The sequence below is a fragment of the Danio aesculapii genome, chromosome 23, assembly GCF_903798145.1.
Source record: "Danio aesculapii chromosome 23, fDanAes4.1, whole genome shotgun sequence".
NCBI lineage: Eukaryota > Metazoa > Chordata > Actinopteri > Cypriniformes > Danionidae > Danio > Danio aesculapii.
Window position 1 is genome coordinate 16,598,058 of NC_079457.1, and position 20,607 is coordinate 16,618,664.

The following is a 20,607-nucleotide window of genomic DNA, read 5'->3' on the forward strand; positions in this document are numbered from 1 at the left end:
AAAGTGCGTATTATACTATTTTTTTGTATACAAAAATGTGTTAATTTGCAGTTATTACAGTTTTGTATATAATGTAATAAGATTAGAATTTTAGAAATATGAAAGAATACTTATTTTTAAATGCTAATTTATTATCCATCATAAAAACAAACCAATAAAATTTGGGAATCTGTTAAAACATAAAAAAATATTTAAAAAATAAACTAAATTAAAAACTGTAGCCTATAGGCAAATAACAAACTTGCCAGCTCATTCCCTCAGTCAAAATTTGTCAATTTGAATAACAGCCTTCCTTTATTGGTTATTTTATTAGTTATTCTACTTAAAGCCTTCTTTTATTAGTTATTTTCACAATTTATAGTGGCACACTGTCAAAAATGGGACAAATGTTCTGGACTTTGTCAGAAGGTCTTTCGAACCACCCGAACCCCCTGTATTTAATTTTTTTTTATTAAAGAGGAAGAACAAATACAATTGCATACATAAAAATAAGACAAATAAACAAAAATATATACTCAAAAACAAATAAACACCAGGGTAACAAAAATAAAAATAATTTTTAAAAGTTACCCCTTAAAGCATAGGTCTCAAACTGGATTCCTGGAGGGCCGCAGCTCTGCAGTTTTGCTCCAACCCTAATCAAACATAGCTGATCCAAATAATCAAGCTGTTCAAGACTACTTGACTATTCAGCAGGTGTGAGTTGGAGGTGGTTGGAGTTAACCTATGCAGAGCTGTGGCCCTCCACGAATTGAGTTTGAGACCACTGCCTTAAAGAGACGCAAAGGAGAATATAAAGATAGTTTTGGATTTAAAAAGTCTGGATAGTTTCCAAATCTTGGTCTAAGTCACATTCGAATACATTTAGAGTCACTAAACTTTTTATTTAAGATTATAAAACTTGACTAACAGATTTCCCTTCAAGATCATTACAAAGCTTCTAGCCTAGTGAATCATTTCGGTGATTCAAAGATTCGATTCAAAAGCACTGAACCGGACGAATCGGACACCGCAACAGCTGACAACATTGACTTTGCGCAGTACAGAAAGTACGGTAAGTTAGTCACCACCGAATGTCTTTCAGTCCAAACCATATTACATAAAACAACACATTTCACAGAGCGTACAAATGCACATTAATTTATGAGCACAGTTCTGACAGGGCGCAGTTCCGTTTATTCAACTCCTTCTGCTTACTTGACACTTTCAGTCTCGCTGTTTTGCATTGGTTCTTGTAGGCGGGGCTTCAGTCACAGCAGCTTCCAAAACAAGAAACGTGCACAGACACAAGGACAGACAAGTTACAGGCACCCGGGAGGAGAGAGTCAGAAAGCTGCGATGATTTTAGACAACATTCCCCTTCACTGACGTTAAAGAGGTAAAGGCAAATTGAAACGCTGACGCTGTGTCTCAAAGATCATATTAGTTGCGAACGCTTTTACTTGTTGATCTGCGCCGAGAGAAATGGCACTGAGAAATTCAAGATGGTCAGTGGCTGTGCAATCCTGATTGGGACATTCTGATATACTTTTATATGTATTAACACAATTAAATAAAGTTGTTGATGTAGGTTTTGCTGTTCCTGATGGTGGCTTTGCTTGTCAGCTTGATCTTCTGTGAGCTGGAGAACCAGCAAGTGTGTTTTTAAAGTGCTGAATGACTGTTTGTTTATATGATTGATTAGCAGGGTTGTATTTAGATGTAGATCTTATTATGAATGTTTGCTTACTATATTATCCAGATTAATATCTCCAGTATTCTGGAAGTTTCATGGTAAAGGTCTAGGAGAGCTGAGAAGGCCCATTCAACCTATGTCTGGACCTTTTCTTAAAATAAACTGTATTATTTCTGGTGTAATGCATTGTTGCCACATAGATTATGAATGTTGTTTATTGTTCATCTTTTAGTTGCACCACAACGCCTGAAGAACATGGATACACCTGAAGAGTCAATAAGGATGACGTCTGATCCCCAAATCAAAATATGTGTGCAGAATCCAGACACACACATACATCTAGAGCAAAGCCCATCGGCAAAATCAGGTTAGTCATTTAGGAACAGGGGAAGAAAAGCTTCCATATTTTCTGTTTAGGATGTCAAATCTCTATTGAGGTAAAGTTGATTTTATATTCGCACTTTCAGACTTTTTGCTTAATATCATTTCAGAAAAATATTATTTGCTATTTCTAAATATGGAAATCATATTAGCAGCAAAGGACTATCAAAGTGCAACACTGTTCACAGTGTTAAATAATGCTAATGTCATTTTGAAGTCATAATCAAATGCGATTTCAGACTGAATGTTCAAATTGGTGTGGTAAACAATATAGGAGCCGTTAAAATGGAGAAATGTGCAAATATAATACCAACTTTACCTCAGTAAAATCTCTGGGTGTCCATCAGATATTGCCAGAATGTTTCTTTTCTGAAATATGGCTACTCTCTTAACTAAAATAATTGACTTTACCAGAAAATGGTTGCCTTCCCACACAGAAAGAACCTATGTAAACCTATATAAAAATATATATTTTTAATATAGGTTTTAATATATGTGACTATGTACATACAGTTGAAGTCAGAATTATTAGCCCCACTTTGATTTTTTTTTCTTCTTTCTTTCTTTTTTAAAATATTTCTCAAATGATGTTTAACAGAGGAAGGAAATTTTCACAGTATGTCTGATAATATTTTTTCTTCAAGAGAAAGTCTTATTTGTTTTGTTTCGGCTTGAATAAAAGCGGTTTTTAATTAAAAAAAAAAACATTTAAGGTCAAAATTATTAGCCTTTTTATGCCATGTTTTTTTCGATTGTGCACAGAACAAACCATCATTATACTATAACTTGCTTAGTTAACCTTATTAACCTAGTTAAGCCTTTAAATGTCACTTTGAGCTTTATAGAAGTGTCTTGAACAATATCTAGTAAAACATTATTTACTGTCATCATGGCAAAGATAAAATAAATCAGTTATTAGAAATGAGTTATTCAACAGTATATACAGTAGTTGTATACAGTATTCAACTGTATATATGTGCATACATGTACTGTACCTATATAGGTACGTAGATACATACATACATAGATACGTACATTCATACGTTTTTTTGCATTTTTGTTTTAGGTAGTTCTTGGTTATAGCATTGATAACAGAAAGTATAAGCTAGGCATCATGTATGACAGTTGCCAAAGTGAGATATGAGCTATATACAGTACATATAGGGCTTATATGTGGAAATAAAAATATAAAAAGCAATACAGGAAACCTATATGGCCAATTGCACCTCAATTTTGCCTATATTTTGCATATTTACAGATATATGCAGTATGTATATATAATCATATATGTGCTTATGAAGAGTTCAGATGCAAAAACCTCTAAATTGTGTCTGAAATGTTCTAAAAATGTTTTTATCTGGCTCCAGTGTTTGGGTTCAGTAATTTCACTTTTATGGCAAAGAATAAGTTCTTTTCATTGTTTTCAAAGAAAAAAAAAACTCATCGTAAACAAAGGAGGCTGAGAATAATTCTCATTTTTGATGGAAATTTCAGACAGCACTTAGAGGTTTTTGCATCTAAACTCTTCATATATATTACTTATAGGTTTCATATATGCACATATATCTTCATATAGATTCTTTCCATGTGGGTTAAATCACTTAGGTTGAAACTAAACAGCCATTTTTAAATTAATATAGAACTTAAGTTTCTATGTAGGTCTATGTTCATTTAGGGCTGTTTTAGTTTTACGTGAAACTAAACAGCCCTCGTTGAATTAGCATATAACGTGGAACTAAACAGCCCTAGATGAATTAACATAGAACTTAAGTTTCTGTGTAGTTGTATGTTAATTCGACTAGGGCTGTTTGGTTTCACCTTGTGTAAAAACCTTGTGTAAGTGGTTTAAGGCAACTGGCTTGTCAATGAAGCCCATGAAACATTATGCATAACAAAAGAAAAATCAGCCCAGGCTGGATTAAACATGCATTCACAGACAACATTGCACTACTGATGATGGTGTGATTCATTTGTTACATGTAGACGCTCTTTTGGTTATAAAGGATTGGAGCATAATTCAAATGAATAAGTAATAACTAGTTTAGATTTAGAAACGATAAAATGATTTCAAAACAAATTAGTTTTGGGTAATCTGCTAAAATTAGTGTTTCTCTTATCATTAAGTTTCAATGCGTGTGAGTCAAATGAACTAGTAATAGTATGAATTGTAACAAAAATGTAACTTAATTTGTATTTCTTGACTGGTTTAGTAGAGTAACAATTATGCAATACAGGATATACTTTAATACATTGCTAATACTGGATATTTCCTGTGATAGCTATGCAGTAATCATATCAATTTAATAATTATATTCTGATGGGTCTGTATATTGTAGTTAATTATAGGTGATTAGTGCGCACAAGGTTTCATCATTTATCTGGGAAGATTATATGGTCTGCGATTATAGTAATTTGCTAGTGTTTACTGCATAACTTTTAACTGTTATACTGCATAACCGCAGCACGGAATAACAAACCTCAATATCCAAAGCCTTGTAAGCCTGTGTTTGTGTATTGGTTGCCGTTAACACAATCAGTCTAGTAATTCTAAAATGTGATTACTTTAATTGCATAATTGTATATGCATTATATCATGCCCTAGCTGTATAACATTTCAGAAATCATTTTTATTACAAGATTGAGAAGGTTTTGGTTGCTTGTTTCCTTTCCAATTGCATTTGAATCAGCATTTACTGTAAATTGAGCTGCTCATGATTTCCTGATGAATCTAAATATCATTTTGAGAGGAATGAGTGACATAATGGGTGATGTATGATGTATCTTAATCAGAGTTGGAAGGAGCTTTATTCGGCAAAGTGTGCGCACACACACTTCAATTTGCAAACACAAATATATAATGCATTATTCGGATAATATAAAGTTTGATAGTTTGTTAAATATATATATTTTATATACATATTTACTCATTTAGCAGATGTTTTTATCTGTCTCTGTCTGTCTGTCTGTCTGTCTGTCTGTCTGTCTGTCTGTCTGTCTGTCTGTCTATACGGTATGTCTGTCTGTTACCTATTATTTCTTTATCTAAGTTTGTAAATATTAGGACTTTGTGCTGAGATGTTTCATACACATTTTTATTCTTTTATCAATATTTTTCCAAGTGATGTTTTTTCTGAAGAACTAGTTTAAAGATCAGTATTATTAACCCCCTTGAGAGAGAGAGAGAGAGAGAGAGAGAGAGAGAGAGAGAGAGAGAGAGAGAGAGAGAGAGAGAGAGAGAGAGAGAGAGAGAGAGAGAGAGAGAGAAACAAACAAACATCATTTGGGAAATATTTAAAAAATAAAAAAATAATAAAATCAAAGGGGGGCTAATAATTCTGACTTCAACTGTATATACAGTTGAAGTCAGAATTATTAGCCCCCTGAATTATTGGCTCCTGTGTTTATTTTTTCCCCCAATTTCTGTTTAATGGAGAGATTTTTTTCAACACATTTCTAAACATAATAGTTTTAATAGCTCATTTCTAATAACTGATTTATTTTATCTTTGCCATGATGACAGTAAATAATATTTTACTAGAGATTTTTCAAGATACTTCTATACAGCTTAAAGTGACATTTAAAGGCTTAACTAGGTTAATAAGGTTAACTAAGCAGGTTAGGGTAATTAGGCAAGTTATTGTATAGCGATGGTTTGTTCTGTAGACTATCGAAAAAATATATAGCTTAAAGGGGCTAATAATATTGTATTTAAAATGGTTTAAAAAAATGTAAACTGCTTTTGTTCTAGCCAAAATAAAACAAATAAGACTTTCTCCAGAAGAAAAATATTATCAGACATACTGTGAAAAATTTCCTGCTCAGTTAAACACTCTCTAAAGCACTGTCGCCTCACAGCAAGAAGGTTGCTGGTTCGAGTTTGCATGTTCTACCTGTATTTGCATGGGTTTCTTCTGTGTTTTTCGGTTTTCCCCACAGTCCAAAGAGATGCGCTATAGGTGAATTGAATAAACCAAATTGGCCATAGTTTATGTGTGTGAATGAGTGTGTATGGATGTATTACATATATACATTTATTTAGTTAAGTCTTCAAATTGCATTTAAAGCTGAATAATGGTTTTTTGTGAAAAAACAAACAAAAAACAATGTACTGTCATCATGGCAAAAAAAGTTATTAGAAATTAGTTACTAAAACTGTTATATGTAAAAATGTGTTATTATTTTCACTAAACAAAAATAAACGACATTTAAAAAAATTCAAAGGAGTGCTAATAATTTTGGCTTCAGTTGCATGTAAAAACATTTCATACCTTCAAATATGTTACTATGAGCAATTCCATGCAAATGTCAACCTTGCCAAAAAAAAAAAAATCTTCGTCAAAATATCGAAACCATTTCTGCGTTTTTTGTCTATGCAAGTATTTTACAGTGTTTTAAAAATACTTAAAAAAATGTCTCTGTTAATGTTTTCAAACTATTATATTTGATTTACCAAAATCACACAAGTACCAATTTCACATTCGTCACATCCGTAACGGAGATAACGAAGATTTTTCCTCATAAATGCAAAAAATGTCAAAAAATAAAATAAAATCAGTTGGTTTTTGTTCTATAGAGAGCCAACTCTTATGCTTTTGATGAGCATTATTTCTTTTGGGTTGTGCAATTTAATTCACAGAATTACTACAAAGTATGTTGTATACTGTAAACTTTTTTGGTCACATCCATAACGCATGTTTATTTTCCTCATTTAAAGTATAAAAAATGTTTACAGATTGATATTTTTCTGCTCTTATAACTCTGTGGTTAGTTGTTTTGGCAAATATAAACAGATGTTTCAATATAATGTTAACATGTACTTCCTCTATGAATTTATGTTTTGAGATTTTACTGCAAATGTCACATCCCTAACCCTGGAATTGCTCCTATATAAATGACAACTATTTTAATTAAATTAATTACTCCATTCAAAAATCACTCTTTACTTGATATGAATGAAAGTACTTCATGGTGAAAATGTTGAACACCATTTTCTCCTCTCTATGTGTGTTTCTGCAGGCAATGGTGGAGCTCTGGTCTTGTGCTCTGTGTCTGTGGCCTGCCTGAGTGGCTTGCTGATGGGATATGAGATGAGTCTGATATCTGGAGCTTTGCTTCAACTCAGGGACGTTTTGACTCTCTCCTGCCCGGAGCAAGAGCAGGTCGTTGGCTCTCTTCTGCTAGGAGCCTTCCTCCTCTCCCTGGGCGGGGGCACCATCCTGGACCACTACGGACGACGCTTCACCATCATCCTTACTGCGCTGTTGTGTGTGTTGGGAACTCTTCTGAGTGTGTGTGTGGTGTCGTTTTGGGCGCTAGTGATCGGGAGAATATTGGTTGGGATGTCAGTGGCGCTGTCAGGCACGGCGTCTTGTTTGTATGCAGCAGAAGTGGCACCAGCCGCCTGGCGCGGGAGGTGCGTGTGTGTGTATGAGTTGATGGTGGTTTTAGGGATGCTGTTGGGTTTTGGACTGAGCTGGGCGTTCGCTGGGATTCCGGATGGATGGAGGTTTACATTTGGTGGCGCGCTGCTTCCCGCTTTACTGCAAGCTGGGGTTATGCCACTTTTGCCAGAAAGTCCGCGCTTTTTGCTCACCCAGCAGCGCGAAAAGGAAGCTCATGCCACTCTGCTTCGACTTCGTGCTGGGATCAAAGAAGTCGAGCCAGTGGAGGACGAGCTCCGGGCCATCCGTTTGGCAATGGGCGCAGAGCGTCTTCATGGCTTACTAGACCTCTTCCAATCCCGGGACAACATGCTTCAGAGGCTTCTTGTTGGCGCTGCGCTGGTGTTCTTGCAGCAAGCCACAGGACAGCCTAATATTTTAGCATATGCATCGACTGTTCTCAGTAGCGTAGGCTTTCATGGGAACGAGGCGGCGACTCTTGCATCTACAGGGTTTGGTGTTGTTAAAGTGGGCGGAACCATTCCTGCAATTTTTCTAGTGGACAAAGTGGGCCCTAAAGCTCTTCTGTGTGTTGGAGCGGTTGTCATGATGTTGTCAACAGCAACGCTGGGGGCCATTACTATGCAGAGCCACACACACGTTTCCAGCCTATGCAGAGGCCCCGGTAATACAGCAAACGTTACGTTATTTGAGATGGGAGATGAGACTGATATCCAGACCAACACTCCACTGGGCTTATACCAGCCTTCTCAAAACAAGCTCAAAACAAACGCTTTTCTCACGAGCATTAATGACACTAGAGAGCATTGGATTTTAAACTACACCTATGATCATCGGACTGCTTTTATGGAAACAGCTGAGGGTTCAGAGAAAGACAGTGCAAAGATTGCCCTTCAGTCTCTTCACGAAGTGTCGCCCTCGCTGAAATGGATCTCACTGGTCAGCCTGCTGGTGTATGTAGCTGGATTCTCCATCAGCTTGGGACCAAGTAAGATTCAGACTCAATTCAAACAAATGATATCTGTTTATACTACAAATTAAATTCTGTCATGAATTAGTCATCCTCAGGTCATTAATTAGTATGACTGACTTGCTGCGTTTCAATTCACATACTTATACTACACCCTAAAAGTATGTACTTTTTTGTGAAGGAACAGTATATACTTTTGAGTGTGTAACAGAAGAGTATTGCAAGCTTTGGGACATACTACTTCCTCGTTAACAAATTGTTATGTTGCTTAGTTACATCCCCTGTCAATCATCTAGACACATCATCCACATGTCAAGAGTTCACAATTGGCTCACGATTTATACATAGCTTGTTTGGCGTGCTGTCCCGGGAGAGAGCCCTGAGCTCAATGGATCCTCGAGCCCAGGGCTCCCTCCTTTCACAGGGCGAGGGGAGACTGAGCTCAGGTCGATCTGAAACTCCCCTGCTACTGAGGCCAAGGTGAACTTCCTGAGAGTAAGACATTAGAAAAAAGATTTAGGCTTATTTTATCTATAATATAGAGCACATTTGGATGGTGGGAGGAAACCAGGGAACCCGGGGGAAAACCACGCGGACACGGGGAGAACATGCAAACTCTTCACAGAAACACCAGATGGCCAAGTGAAGACCCAAAGCCATTGGTATTCTTGCTGTGAGGCAACAGTGCTAGTCACTGGGCCACCGTGCCGACCATTCTGGATAAAGGTGGGAGGAGGGGGGTTTCTTCCAGACGAAGATAGTTGTAGAGAGGAAATGAGGATATATATAGTGACTTGGGATCCTTTGATTGGAGGATCATGATTAGCTAATGTGGACCAGCTGGGTCAATCATGAGCAGATGCTTCTCTCGAAATTAGTTTAAAATTAAACTTCACTTCTTTCATATTTAATTTCCTACCCTATTGGAGATGCAGCAGCAGGATAATCTGCCATTCGGGAGTCTATCATGCAGAGAAATCTCCTCTGGTGTTTGGATAATTATGCATTCAGAAGTTAATGTACAAACATATCTTGATATAAGTTCACTTCGAAAAAAGTCATTCTATTTTCTAATACTATTTAGGATGGATAGTATGCGAATTGGGATGCAGCAACTGACTTCTGTTGATCACAAAATAAAAATAGGGTGTTGAATTTGTGTAGTCAAAATATCCCATGCAATTGCACAAAACAAACCAGTCTGTTTACAGAATGATCTTAGTATAATTAGCCTCAGTAAAATGTGAGTTTAACTACTATCATCCAGTAAAGAGATAGCTCACCCAAAAATGAAATATTTATTCAGTTTCCTCATCCCCAAGTTGTTACAAACCTTTATGAATTTCTTGAACACAAAAGAAAATATTTTGAAGACTGTTAACTATTTGCGTTTATAGTAGATTAAACAAATACTATGAATGTCAGTGTTTACCATGGTTAACATTTCAATGGTCAATCGTAAACATTTTTCAGAATAACTCCCCAAACAGGTTTGGGACAAGTGAAGGGTGAGTATTTTGAGTTGTGTGTGAACTATCCCTTTACCGAGAAATTAAACTCATTTTGCTGAACAAATCATTTAGAGAAATATACTGAGAGTTAACTTCCCACTGATGGGTTGCAGCTGGAAGGGCATCCGCTACATAAAACATATGCTGGATAAGTTGGCGGTTTATTCTACTGTGGCGACCCCAGATTATTAAAGGGACTAAGCTGAAAAGAAAATGAATGAATGAATATTGAGAGTTCAACCTCATATAATGATTAGTTCACATCAATATTCAGACAAATTCATAGTGAAAACTCCTAAGAATTATTCATTCATCAATTGGGTATGAATACTACTACTACTACTACTATTCTCAATGACTGTGACCAGATAATTGAATCAATGAGTTGAATATTAAGTGTAAGTAAGCACGATCGCGTCACAGCAAGAAGCTCGCTGGTTCAAGCCTTGGCTGGGTCAGTTGGCCCAGATTAATAAAGGGACTAAGCCGAAAAGAAAATGAATGAATGAATCATAAGTATTCTGATTTGTAAACAAACAAATTATTGAGATCAAAAAACTACAATGTTTAGCCTAAAAAAAAAAAATATTGCTCTCATCTGTTTATTGTTGAGAGAGAGTTATTCAATTAGTTACTTAACCCAATTTGTGAATAAATCAGTTAAGAAACTGATTATTTCTTAAAATAATCAGATTATTTTATCGAACTTTACAACTCCCATTCTTCACGCAAGCTTCAGACACCATTCACTTTCATTACTTAACATTTAAACCAGGGTGCCCAAACTTTTTATTATGAAGGGCCAAAAACCAAACTTGATTGAGAGCTGTGGCCTGAAGGTAAATATATCAAGCTGTATAACAAAGTTCCCATGCATAATGTCCTCATTTATTTCAAAATTAATAAAAAACATGTCTTTAATCAGATTAAGTAATTAAAGTAATATTTTTACACTTTATAATGAACCTATTTTAATGAAATCATAGGAATTCCATTTATAACACAATAGAGTTTAATGCTGAATACACTAGTCAAGCTGCACCTCTCTTTGCCTTGATTTGCTCATTGAGGATTTCATTACAAAAATACGTTCATAGGGACGTTCATTACAAAAATAATAATAATTTACAACATATAATTAAAACATTTAACCAAAGTGAGTTTTTTGTAGCCTAAAATAAAACAAACAAATGAAAGGTTACGTTAAATTAGAAATGACAATGTGTATTTAAGGTATTAACCCCAACCCTCCCCAAAATTCTCCCTCTCTTCTCTGATGGGATAACAGGCCAAATCAAAGCTTGCCATGGGCCAACTTTGGCCCGCGGGCTTTAGTTGGGGCTTCTTCGATTTAAACAAACGGAATAATCTTTAAACAAAGAAAATGTTTTGTTCTATGAGAAACAAAGTAGTCATACAACTTGACATTTTTAACTTTTTTAGGTGTACTATCATTTTAATAAGTTGCTTTGTTCAATTCTCTCTCTCTTTTTTTTTAGTGGTTCATGTGGTTTTAAGTGCAATCTTTCCAACTGGCATCCGGGGAAAGGCTGTATCTGTCATCTCTGCCTTTAACTGGGCCACAAATTTGCTCATATCGATGACCTTCCTTACCCTGACAGGTAATACACACACATACACAGATAGAGAGGGCTTTTTTACAGTTATGAGATTAGTAGATCATCATGATTCAGTTGTATTGCAGGCTACAGTATTTATCAGTATCTGGCTTCTGAAGGTCAGCCGATAAAACCATGAGGACTGTGACTGTCTGTGTTTAGATGAGTGGATAATTTGTCATTTTAATGGGGTCAAACAGCTCCTGTTTAATGTTTTGGAGGTGTTTTTGGTTCTTTGTGGAGTTTGCATATTTTCCCCGTGTTCACGTTCACCGGGTGCCCCTGATTTCCCCACAGTCAAAAGACATGCGATTTAAAGGTGAATCGAATAAACTGCACCGATCCCGATACTTGGATTGGATATCGGTTCGATACTGTCATTCTTCATTCATTCACAATTCAAGCTGCGTGCTGCATTCATGACAACACAAACTCTCCTAGACCATTTGTTTTCTGTTTGTTTAAATAATTAGTTAATAAATGGATTTAGTTTCGCATTATATGGGTTCATTTTGACCTGCAACAAGGAGTTCATTGCTGTTTCTAAATCATCTTGTGCTGTGTCTGTTAGATCAACAGATCGCAACTCTGGAGTAGAGAAGGTCATTACCTGCTCTTCACAAACAAAGTAGGCCTACCTGAAATGTTTAATTAGAAAAGGCTCAATAATACATATTGGACAGATCCTCAACGCACTCATTTCTTCCCTTTGAGCTGCTGTTTTGGAAGTGTCCGCAGATAGTGAAGGGCTGCGCACTGTGACTCAGATTCATCAAGTGCTTCATTCACACACCGGCTGCTCAAGCGCGATGTGCCTCGCTCCGTAAGATTATTCTCACAATGAATTTCTGTTCTCTCATCCTTCTGACTGAGTTTATTCCTCCGAGGGGAATACTTTAAGTGTTGCGGATAGTTTGTAAAGCCTGGCTCATTGTGGTCAAAGTAGTTGATTAAATTAATAAAAGTAAAACTAATAGGGGCATATGGATTGTCATTAACAGAAAATTATTTAGCCCAATATAGGCTACTCTGAAACTGAATATTGTACTGTAATTTTATTTATATTAATATTTTATTTGACAGACCAGCATATAAGCAGACCTTGTTTTGAACTTTCTCCGTCTCATCAAGGTGAGATTTGGCGAGGGATTTTAAGTAAAACTGGCCTCAGACAGTTTATTTTAGTCTGCATCAAACCTGCAGGAAAATATCAGGCTTTGCTAAAAGGCTGATTATTTTACCAATGGTTAGTGTCAATAGTGATAGCCTATTGCAGATGTCAAAGAAAACATAAGGAAACATAAGCTGGACCACAACAGATCAATGTCATAATGAATGCTCAAATAATGTAGCCAGCAAGCATTATGTTTTAGTTAGATTTGCTGTCTGTCATATATAGACCTATAGGTCTGTTATTTTTACCAAAGAAGATATATTATTTGAGTTTAGCACCAGAGCTACAGAAACTGTATTATGCTTAAAAGAAAAAAAGGCACAGTATCTGGATCAGATTTGTATCGATGGATACTCAGAATTTTGGAATCGAGATCGGATCGGTTAAAAAAAAAATGGTATCAGTGCATCCCTACTAAATTGGCCATAGTGTATGTGTGTTTTCCAGTACTGGGTTGCAGCTGGAAGGGCATATGCCGTGTAAAACATATGTAATGAGTAAAAAAAAAAAGTTGTCAGAAATATAAAAACTGAAGTACTGATACCTGAAAAATTGACTTAAGTACAGTAACATTACTTCTCATCTCTGCTCACCTGGATAGGAAAGTTGACCCCAAAAATGAAAAATGGTTGTTAAATTACTCATCTTCAGGCCATCCAAGATGTTGGTAACTTCATCAAAAGTGGTCCTGATTAATATTTTTTTTGTTTGTTTTCCATTAAATGAATCCTCTAAAAAAAGCCTCTAATTTTATTTACAAATGTTCTGGAAAAAGTCCCCTAACCACCTTCATTATTTTAGATTTTTGAGAAAGCTGACCAAAACATTATTATGTAACCTGTCGCTTACTGTTTGGGGTGCAGACATGAATGTGTTTAAAATCCTAAATGGAGTCTGACACACACCATAGTGGCCCTTCAGGAGTTACACAAGAGCAAAGTTAATTTGGCCATCGATCATTAACTAACAAGGTAAAAAGTGTGCGTAACTTGTTTTGATCCGAGTTACTATTCTGGCAAAAACAGTGGATCAATTATTAATGCTAGAATTAAACCCAGCATGATGTCTGGACAACATTATATAAGTCAAATGTTTTCAATCTAGGATGTTTTGAATTGTGTAATATTTGATATTGCAACACAAAATAGATGTATTTATGACTTTTTTCTTACATATATTTATATTATGTATCATATAAAGCATATTATCGCTTTTATAGTTTAAAAAGAGTGTCCATAGCAATGAAATCATAACTTTTGGCCATTCTAAAGTTTATCAATAAATAAAAAATTCTAGATAGACATAGAAGTAATACAGTACATTAGAAACATAGTTTTATTCCCTGAAACGCATTACCAAGTAAGGATTGAGTTAGGATTGTGTTTAGAGGCTGTCCGCCAAACATTCATTTGCCACCTGTGGGGATGTTCCTGCAGAGATGGAATGAAAACACAAGGAAACACAAACTTACAAGGTTTTGCACAGAACAACAAACAAAATTTTTTTTTTTCTGTAGAAAGGAGTGCTATATTGTGAGGTGATTTACTGTAATGTGATGTGGTTGTAGAACGGATTGGCCTCCCCACTGTCATCTTCTCCTACTCTGCTATGAGCTTCCTGTTGGTGGTGTTTGTGATTGTGTTCGTGCCAGAGACCAAAGGCAGATCGCTGGAACAGATCTCAAAGGAACTTGCCATGAAGTGAGTGGACACACAGACTGGTTTTGATGGTTTATGAGGACTCTCCATAGGCGTAATGTATTTTAAACTGTAAAAACACTTATTATATGGCCTTATCTACTCCTAAACCCAACCCTCAAATTATGAATGTAAAGGCCCCATTAATTAGGATATTTAACAGTTTTGTATTATGAGGACACAAGGCATGTCCTCATAAACCATTGTACATTGGAATACCGAGGCCATATCCATGTCATTGTACAAATTGGTGTCCTCGCAAAATACTAAAACCAACACACACAAACACACAAATATGTCAGTCGCTGGAACAGATCTCAAGAGAACTTACCATGAAGTGAGTGGACAGACTGGTTTTGATGGTTTATGAGGACTCTCCATATGCATAATGTACTTTATACGGTAAAAACACTTATTATATGGCCTTACCCTACACCTAAACCCAACCCTCAAATTATGAATGTAAAGACCCCACTAAGTATGATTTTTAACAGTATTGATTTATTTAACAGTTTTGATTTATAACCTATGCGCATACACACACACAAATATGTCTCATTTGAATGGGTTTGTGTTGTTCTAAAATTAATTTATCTTTAAGGTGTTTAAGCTGCCAAGGGAACACTGTTTTTATTGCTTATTTAAATATTTAAATGTGGAATTTAAGGTTGTGTTATTAATATGATACGTTAATATATGATATGTTACCAGTTTTATCATTTAAAAAACATATACAGGGAGGTCTACAGGCCAGTGTATCAGTGAAAAATGTATATTCTGTCACCATTTACCCACCCTTTACTCGTTCCAAACCTGTTTTACAGTCTTCTGTTGAACACAAAATATTTTGATATTTTGATTAAAAAAAACTGGAAACCTGTAACTATTGACCTCCATAGAAGGAAAAACAAATACTATGGAAGTCAATGATTACCGGTTTCCAGCTTTCTTCAAAATATCTTCTTTTGTGTTTAACAGAAGAAAGAAACTCGTAAATGCTTGGAACCACTTGAGGGTGAGTACATTTTCATTTTCGGGTGAACTATCTCTGTAAGACTGTAATGAGCTATCAGTAGACTTTGGCAAGATTATGTTATTAAACAGCTAATAATAAGTGCGTGCTTATGTTACACAATGTTCGTGTTCATACAACAACATCAAACACTTTGAACATCATAAAAGTCAGTGGAGGTGATAATATGGTTGGTTACGTGTTTGTAGAAAACAGGCCACTTGGAAATGCACTTTTGATTCTGCCTTTAGTAGACTGCAGTTTAAAGTCTCCATGAACTGGAAGCTGCGACCATTATTTTTTCATATTGTGACACAGTTCCTAAAGAAACTGAATATAAATGCGTAAACAGTGGGCGTGGCTTTTATTTATTTTTTGTACTACGAGCTGAATGGATGTAGTCAAGTAGGCATTTCATTCAGTGATCGGGGAAAGGGTTTGGGGAGAGTTATTAATTATAACCTAACAGACACCTCCTGCTCACCATTTTTGTTGTTGTCAAAACTGACAGTTGGAGGGGCGTGGTTAAATAAGCTAGCCATGCCCAATTCCTAAGATATACGTAATATAAATAAACTTGCCTATATAAATAAACTTGCCTTGCCTTGCCTAATCTGACGATTTGCCTGAAAAAAACAAAACATTTTTGTTTTCTTACTGCCATCACAGATGAATTGTTCACCACAAAACTAGCAATACAAAACTCATCAAATGATTAGTTTTGATTTCTTGTGGACTTTAAAGAGAAAAGTATAAGGATAGTTTAAAAGTAAAGTTTTTCTATAGATTTCTAGCTACATAATAACGTGAATGGGACCTACTTCTCACAGACTATTTAGCCAGTCTTTTAATGGTTTGAATATTAATATAAATGGCAGATTATGTGTGGAATGATTCAGTAAGATGCACTCTAATACTATGGCAGTTGTAAAGTTGTTGATTTGATAAATTTCTCTTTAAATATATTAAAAACATTATAACACATTTTCTTTAGCTTATGATCCTACTAATTTTGTGTTTATTGTTTTTAAATTTTGCATTTAATTTTCTATTGATTTCTCTATACCAGGCGTGACCAACCCTGTTCCTGGAGATCGACCTTCCAGCAGATTTCAGTTGCAACTCATATCAGACACACCTGCCTGTAATTATCAAGTGCTGTTCAGGTCCTAATTAATTGGTTCAGGTGTGTTTGATCAGGGAGCTGAACTTTGCAGGAAGGTCGATCTCCAGGAACAGGGTTGTGTACCACTGCTCTATACCATACAGTAGGTCTAAAACTCGATTCTTGGAGGGTCGCAGCTTTGCACAGTTTTGCTCCAAACCTATCAAACACAGTTGATCCAACTAATGACTCTTTTGAACACCTCGATTATTTGGATCAGCTGTGTTTGGTAAGGTTGGAGCAAAAATGCAGAGCTGCAGCCCTCCAGGAATCCAGTTTGAGACCAATGCTCTATACCAGGGGTAGGGAACCTATGGCTCGGGAGCTACATGTTGTTCTTTGACCAAAAATATGTGGCTCTCCAGCTGTCTCCCTTCAATAAAAAATTAAACTGTCACTAAAAATCTGTTTCCTATTGAAAATACAATTAAAATGACCTTTTCATTGTATATTTTTACAGCAAAATGAATAAGAATAAGAATAAAAGGACGTTTCAACCGATGCGCGTGTGTGGCGCTGTGGATTAACTAATCGCGACACCAATAAATGCTTACCACTTACATTTCTACGGTTACTTTGCGCCATAAAATTCAAACAATGTTCATGAGTAGTGAAAAGAAAGAAATTGTATAAATTGTCCTTTATTATTAACTTGCTCAACATGTGATGCTTCATGTATATCCCTAATGGCTCTTTATAAAAATGCATTTGCCAAAAAAATCCGAAATGGCTCTTTGCTGAAAAAAGGTTCCTGACCCCTGCTCTACACAAAGCTCTTTGGTCAGCCTGGTGGCTTTTGTAAATGTGCTATTTAAATAAAATGAACTGAAATAAAACTAAATTAAACCCACTGTTGTTTAGTTCTAAAGCAATTTAAAGTAATAAAAAGTCCCATAGATTTACAATGATGCAGAAACTTAAAGATTTCCAGAATCAATGAGCATTTTTCCCTGCAACCTGTTCTGCAACACAAAAAAAGCCAATACTATCTGAATCTGCGAGACAAAACCCAAAAACACTTGTAGTTTTCCAATGCTTGGCTCTTGCCCTACTACACTGCATGCATCAGGGAGTTTTGTTCTAAAGTGCAACGATGAGACACGTGTCTTGTTTTGCAGGAATCACCTGAGAGGCACATTGCTGTGTCACAGAAGAAAACACAAAGCTACAGCACAGCCTTCACAGGAGGAAAAAGCCCTCGCAACAGTTTGACTTTTTACCTAGATGAAGAGTGAAAGAGCAACAGATCAGACAGCTGAACCTGTGACTGCACCAATCAGAGAATTGAAGATATCTGCCTGATTTATGTTGTCAGGGTGAAAGCAGTGCCTTCCCAATTTAAGAAAAATGTAACAAGCCAATCTGTTTCATTGTATTCTTCTTTATGTATTTTAAGTAAATCTGCATTTATATGGAGCTTTTACCACTCACTGTTATGAAACTCTGGAGGGAAACTGCAATCATTAGCATAATCATGCCATGGCATGTCCAAGGCAAGTTCTGTGGCAAAGTCACATATCAGTGTTTGTGTGCTGAACATTACCATAAGTAACAGTTTAAGTATGGCATGAGATGCCTTGTATAATCATGTTACACAATTGTGAATCAACATGTTATGTAACATTTCAAAATTATATTGTTGGTTGTTCATAAATACATATGGCTTAAGCCAAAACAGTTGTTTGAATGGTTTTGACTAGAGAAAGTGTATTTCGTTTCATGTATTGAAGTCGTTTTATGGAAATGTTTAAATGATTCCATAGAAATATGTAGGGATGTCCTCATAAACCATTGTAAATTGATATACAGAGGCCATACCCATGTCATTGACAAATTTGTGTCTTCACAACCCACTAAAACCAACACACACACACACACACACACACACACACACACACTATTACACACAAATATGTTGATCGCTGGAACAGATCTCAAAGGAACTTGCCATGAAGTGAGTGGACAGACTGGTTTTGGTGATTTATGAGGACTCTTCATAGGCATTATGTACTTTATACTGTAAAAACACTTACTATATGACCTGAAACCCAAAACTCAAATTATGAATCCGAAAACCTCATCAAGTAGGATTTTTAACAGTTTTGTCCTTATAAACAGTTGTACATTGTAATACAGAAGCCATACCCATGCCATTGGACAATCCTGTTGCCTCACAAACCACTAAAACCAATACACACACACACAAAATTATGTTTTATTTGAATGAGTTTGTGTTATTCTCAAAATAATTTAATTTGAAGGTGTTTGCTAAGGGATCACTTTTTTATTGCTGATGAAATATTTGAATATGGATTAGGTAGTTTTATTTGTATGAAAAATTAATCTGTCATTTAAATTATAATTGTTTTGTGTATTTGAAATGTTATCAATTTATCATTTTAAACCTTATACAGGGTTCTCTACAAGCCAGTGTATCAGTGATGATTCAATTTATGAATCACACTCTTATGATGCAATACAATTTCTAGGAAAGTGAACATTCTGTCATCGTTTACTCACCCTTTGATCCAAACCCGTTTTAACTTCTTCTGTTGAACACAAAAGAAGAGTTTATGAAAATAGTTAAATGATTCCATATAAATATGTACATAAATAAAGTTTATATGGTCAACGTAATTAACATAGTATAAAAATGCTTTTCTCTAAATGATTAATCATGGCAACATACTAATACTTATTAAATGAACTTGAACTTTTTTAAAGAGAATTCAGTGGAATTGAATGTAACAAGTTAAAGTGAACTTTAAAAATTATCAAAGTAAATCATGTAATGTTTGTACAGTGTGTTGGTGGCTTTTTAAATGCTTAATTACCATCCAGGTGACGGCGTCATGTGACATCTATCACAACAAGCCGATTCATTGACGTCTTTTGGTGTTTGAAAACGGCTATTTGATGTTTACATGAAGAACGAAACATTTCAGTAAGTTACACTTCATCTTAAAAACTCCTGATGGTTTTTAATTGTTTTTTTTTTTTTTTTTGTATACATTACTTCTATGGATAAGGGGGGAAATCTGTTTACTTCTGTTTAGTGCTTAAGTTTGCACTGAGGCTGCTAGTTTGCGCTAGGCAGTGGTATCGCGCCACAAAAACAAGTCAATTTTGGTATTTTTAAAATTTTCGCAATAGAATTTACAATTAATAATCCTGAAACTCATATAAATCAAAACCATTTTGTTTTTCTTGGCGTGTAATCGCGTTTAAAGCGATTCGTTTCAATGGAGGCGTCAAGGACTAATTAAGTACATCAGGCCTACACTCATTTGTGGCGTTGATGAAACGAAAGTAATAAATGTTGCAAAACGAGTACAAACCACGGAATAACGTTCATTGTGCCCAGATTTGTCAATTTACCAACCCTCAAGCGGTTCCAAACCTTTTTTGAGAAAAGTGCTATATTGAAAACATTTCAAAAAGAAAACATTTAAAGTGATAGTTCAATCAAAACTTAAAATGTTGTAATCAATAACTCACCCGTACATGGTCACAAACCTGTTTGAATTTCTTCTGTTAAACAGAAATTATTTCGAAAAATGTTGCAAACCTAAAGCCATTGACTTCCATAGTATTTCAGGGTGTCCACTGGGTCTTATAATGTCTTAACTTCATTGAAATATTGTGTTTTAGGTCTTAAATCATTTTAAACAGGTCTTAATTTTGCTTTGTCTAAGTAGAGCTACTATCGAGCCAACATCCATCCAATCACCAACAATCCATCTCAATTTACAACAGCTATTAGACATTTTTACAGCAAATTCCTCATTAAAAATGAAAACAAAAAATAATGATATGATTCCTCATGATAATCCTGATGATAAACTGATTAAAAAATAAAAACCTTGTACAAGTCTAAAATTTATTTTTTCATGGTCTTAAAAAGTCTTAAATTTGACTGGATGAAACCTGCAGAAACCCTGTATTTGTTTTCCCTACTATGGAAGTTTAAGAAATTTTTCAAAACACCTAATTTTGTATTC

The 20,607-nt window shown here is 35.4% G+C and overlaps 1 protein-coding gene across 1 annotated transcript; it reads left to right on the forward strand.

The window, feature by feature from the left end:
* The first annotated feature begins 982 nt into the window (after positions 1–982).
* Positions 983–19,158, forward strand: slc2a12 (solute carrier family 2 member 12). Its single transcript, XM_056449340.1, has 7 exons — positions 983–1,054; positions 1,239–1,378; positions 1,908–2,042; positions 7,073–8,446; positions 11,439–11,561; positions 14,300–14,432; positions 17,725–19,158. The coding sequence occupies exons 3-7, from the start codon at positions 1,931–1,933 to the stop codon at positions 17,816–17,818; spliced, it is 1,836 nt and encodes a 611-aa protein (XP_056305315.1). The 5' UTR covers positions 983–1,054; positions 1,239–1,378; positions 1,908–1,930; the 3' UTR covers positions 17,819–19,158.
* The last annotated feature ends 1,449 nt before the right edge of the window (positions 19,159–20,607 follow it).

Coding starts and splice junctions, on each gene's coding strand:
- slc2a12 (XM_056449340.1), top strand. CDS start 1,931: ATGGATACACCTGAAGAGTCAATAAGGATGACGTCTGATCCCCAAATC. Junction 8,447..11,438: donor CTCCATCAGCTTGGGACCAA/GTAAGATTCAGA, acceptor CTTTTTTTTTAG/TGGTTCATGTGGTTTTAAGT. Junction 14,433..17,724: donor TCAAAGGAACTTGCCATGAA/GTGAGTGGACAC, acceptor CTTGTTTTGCAG/GAATCACCTGAGAGGCACAT.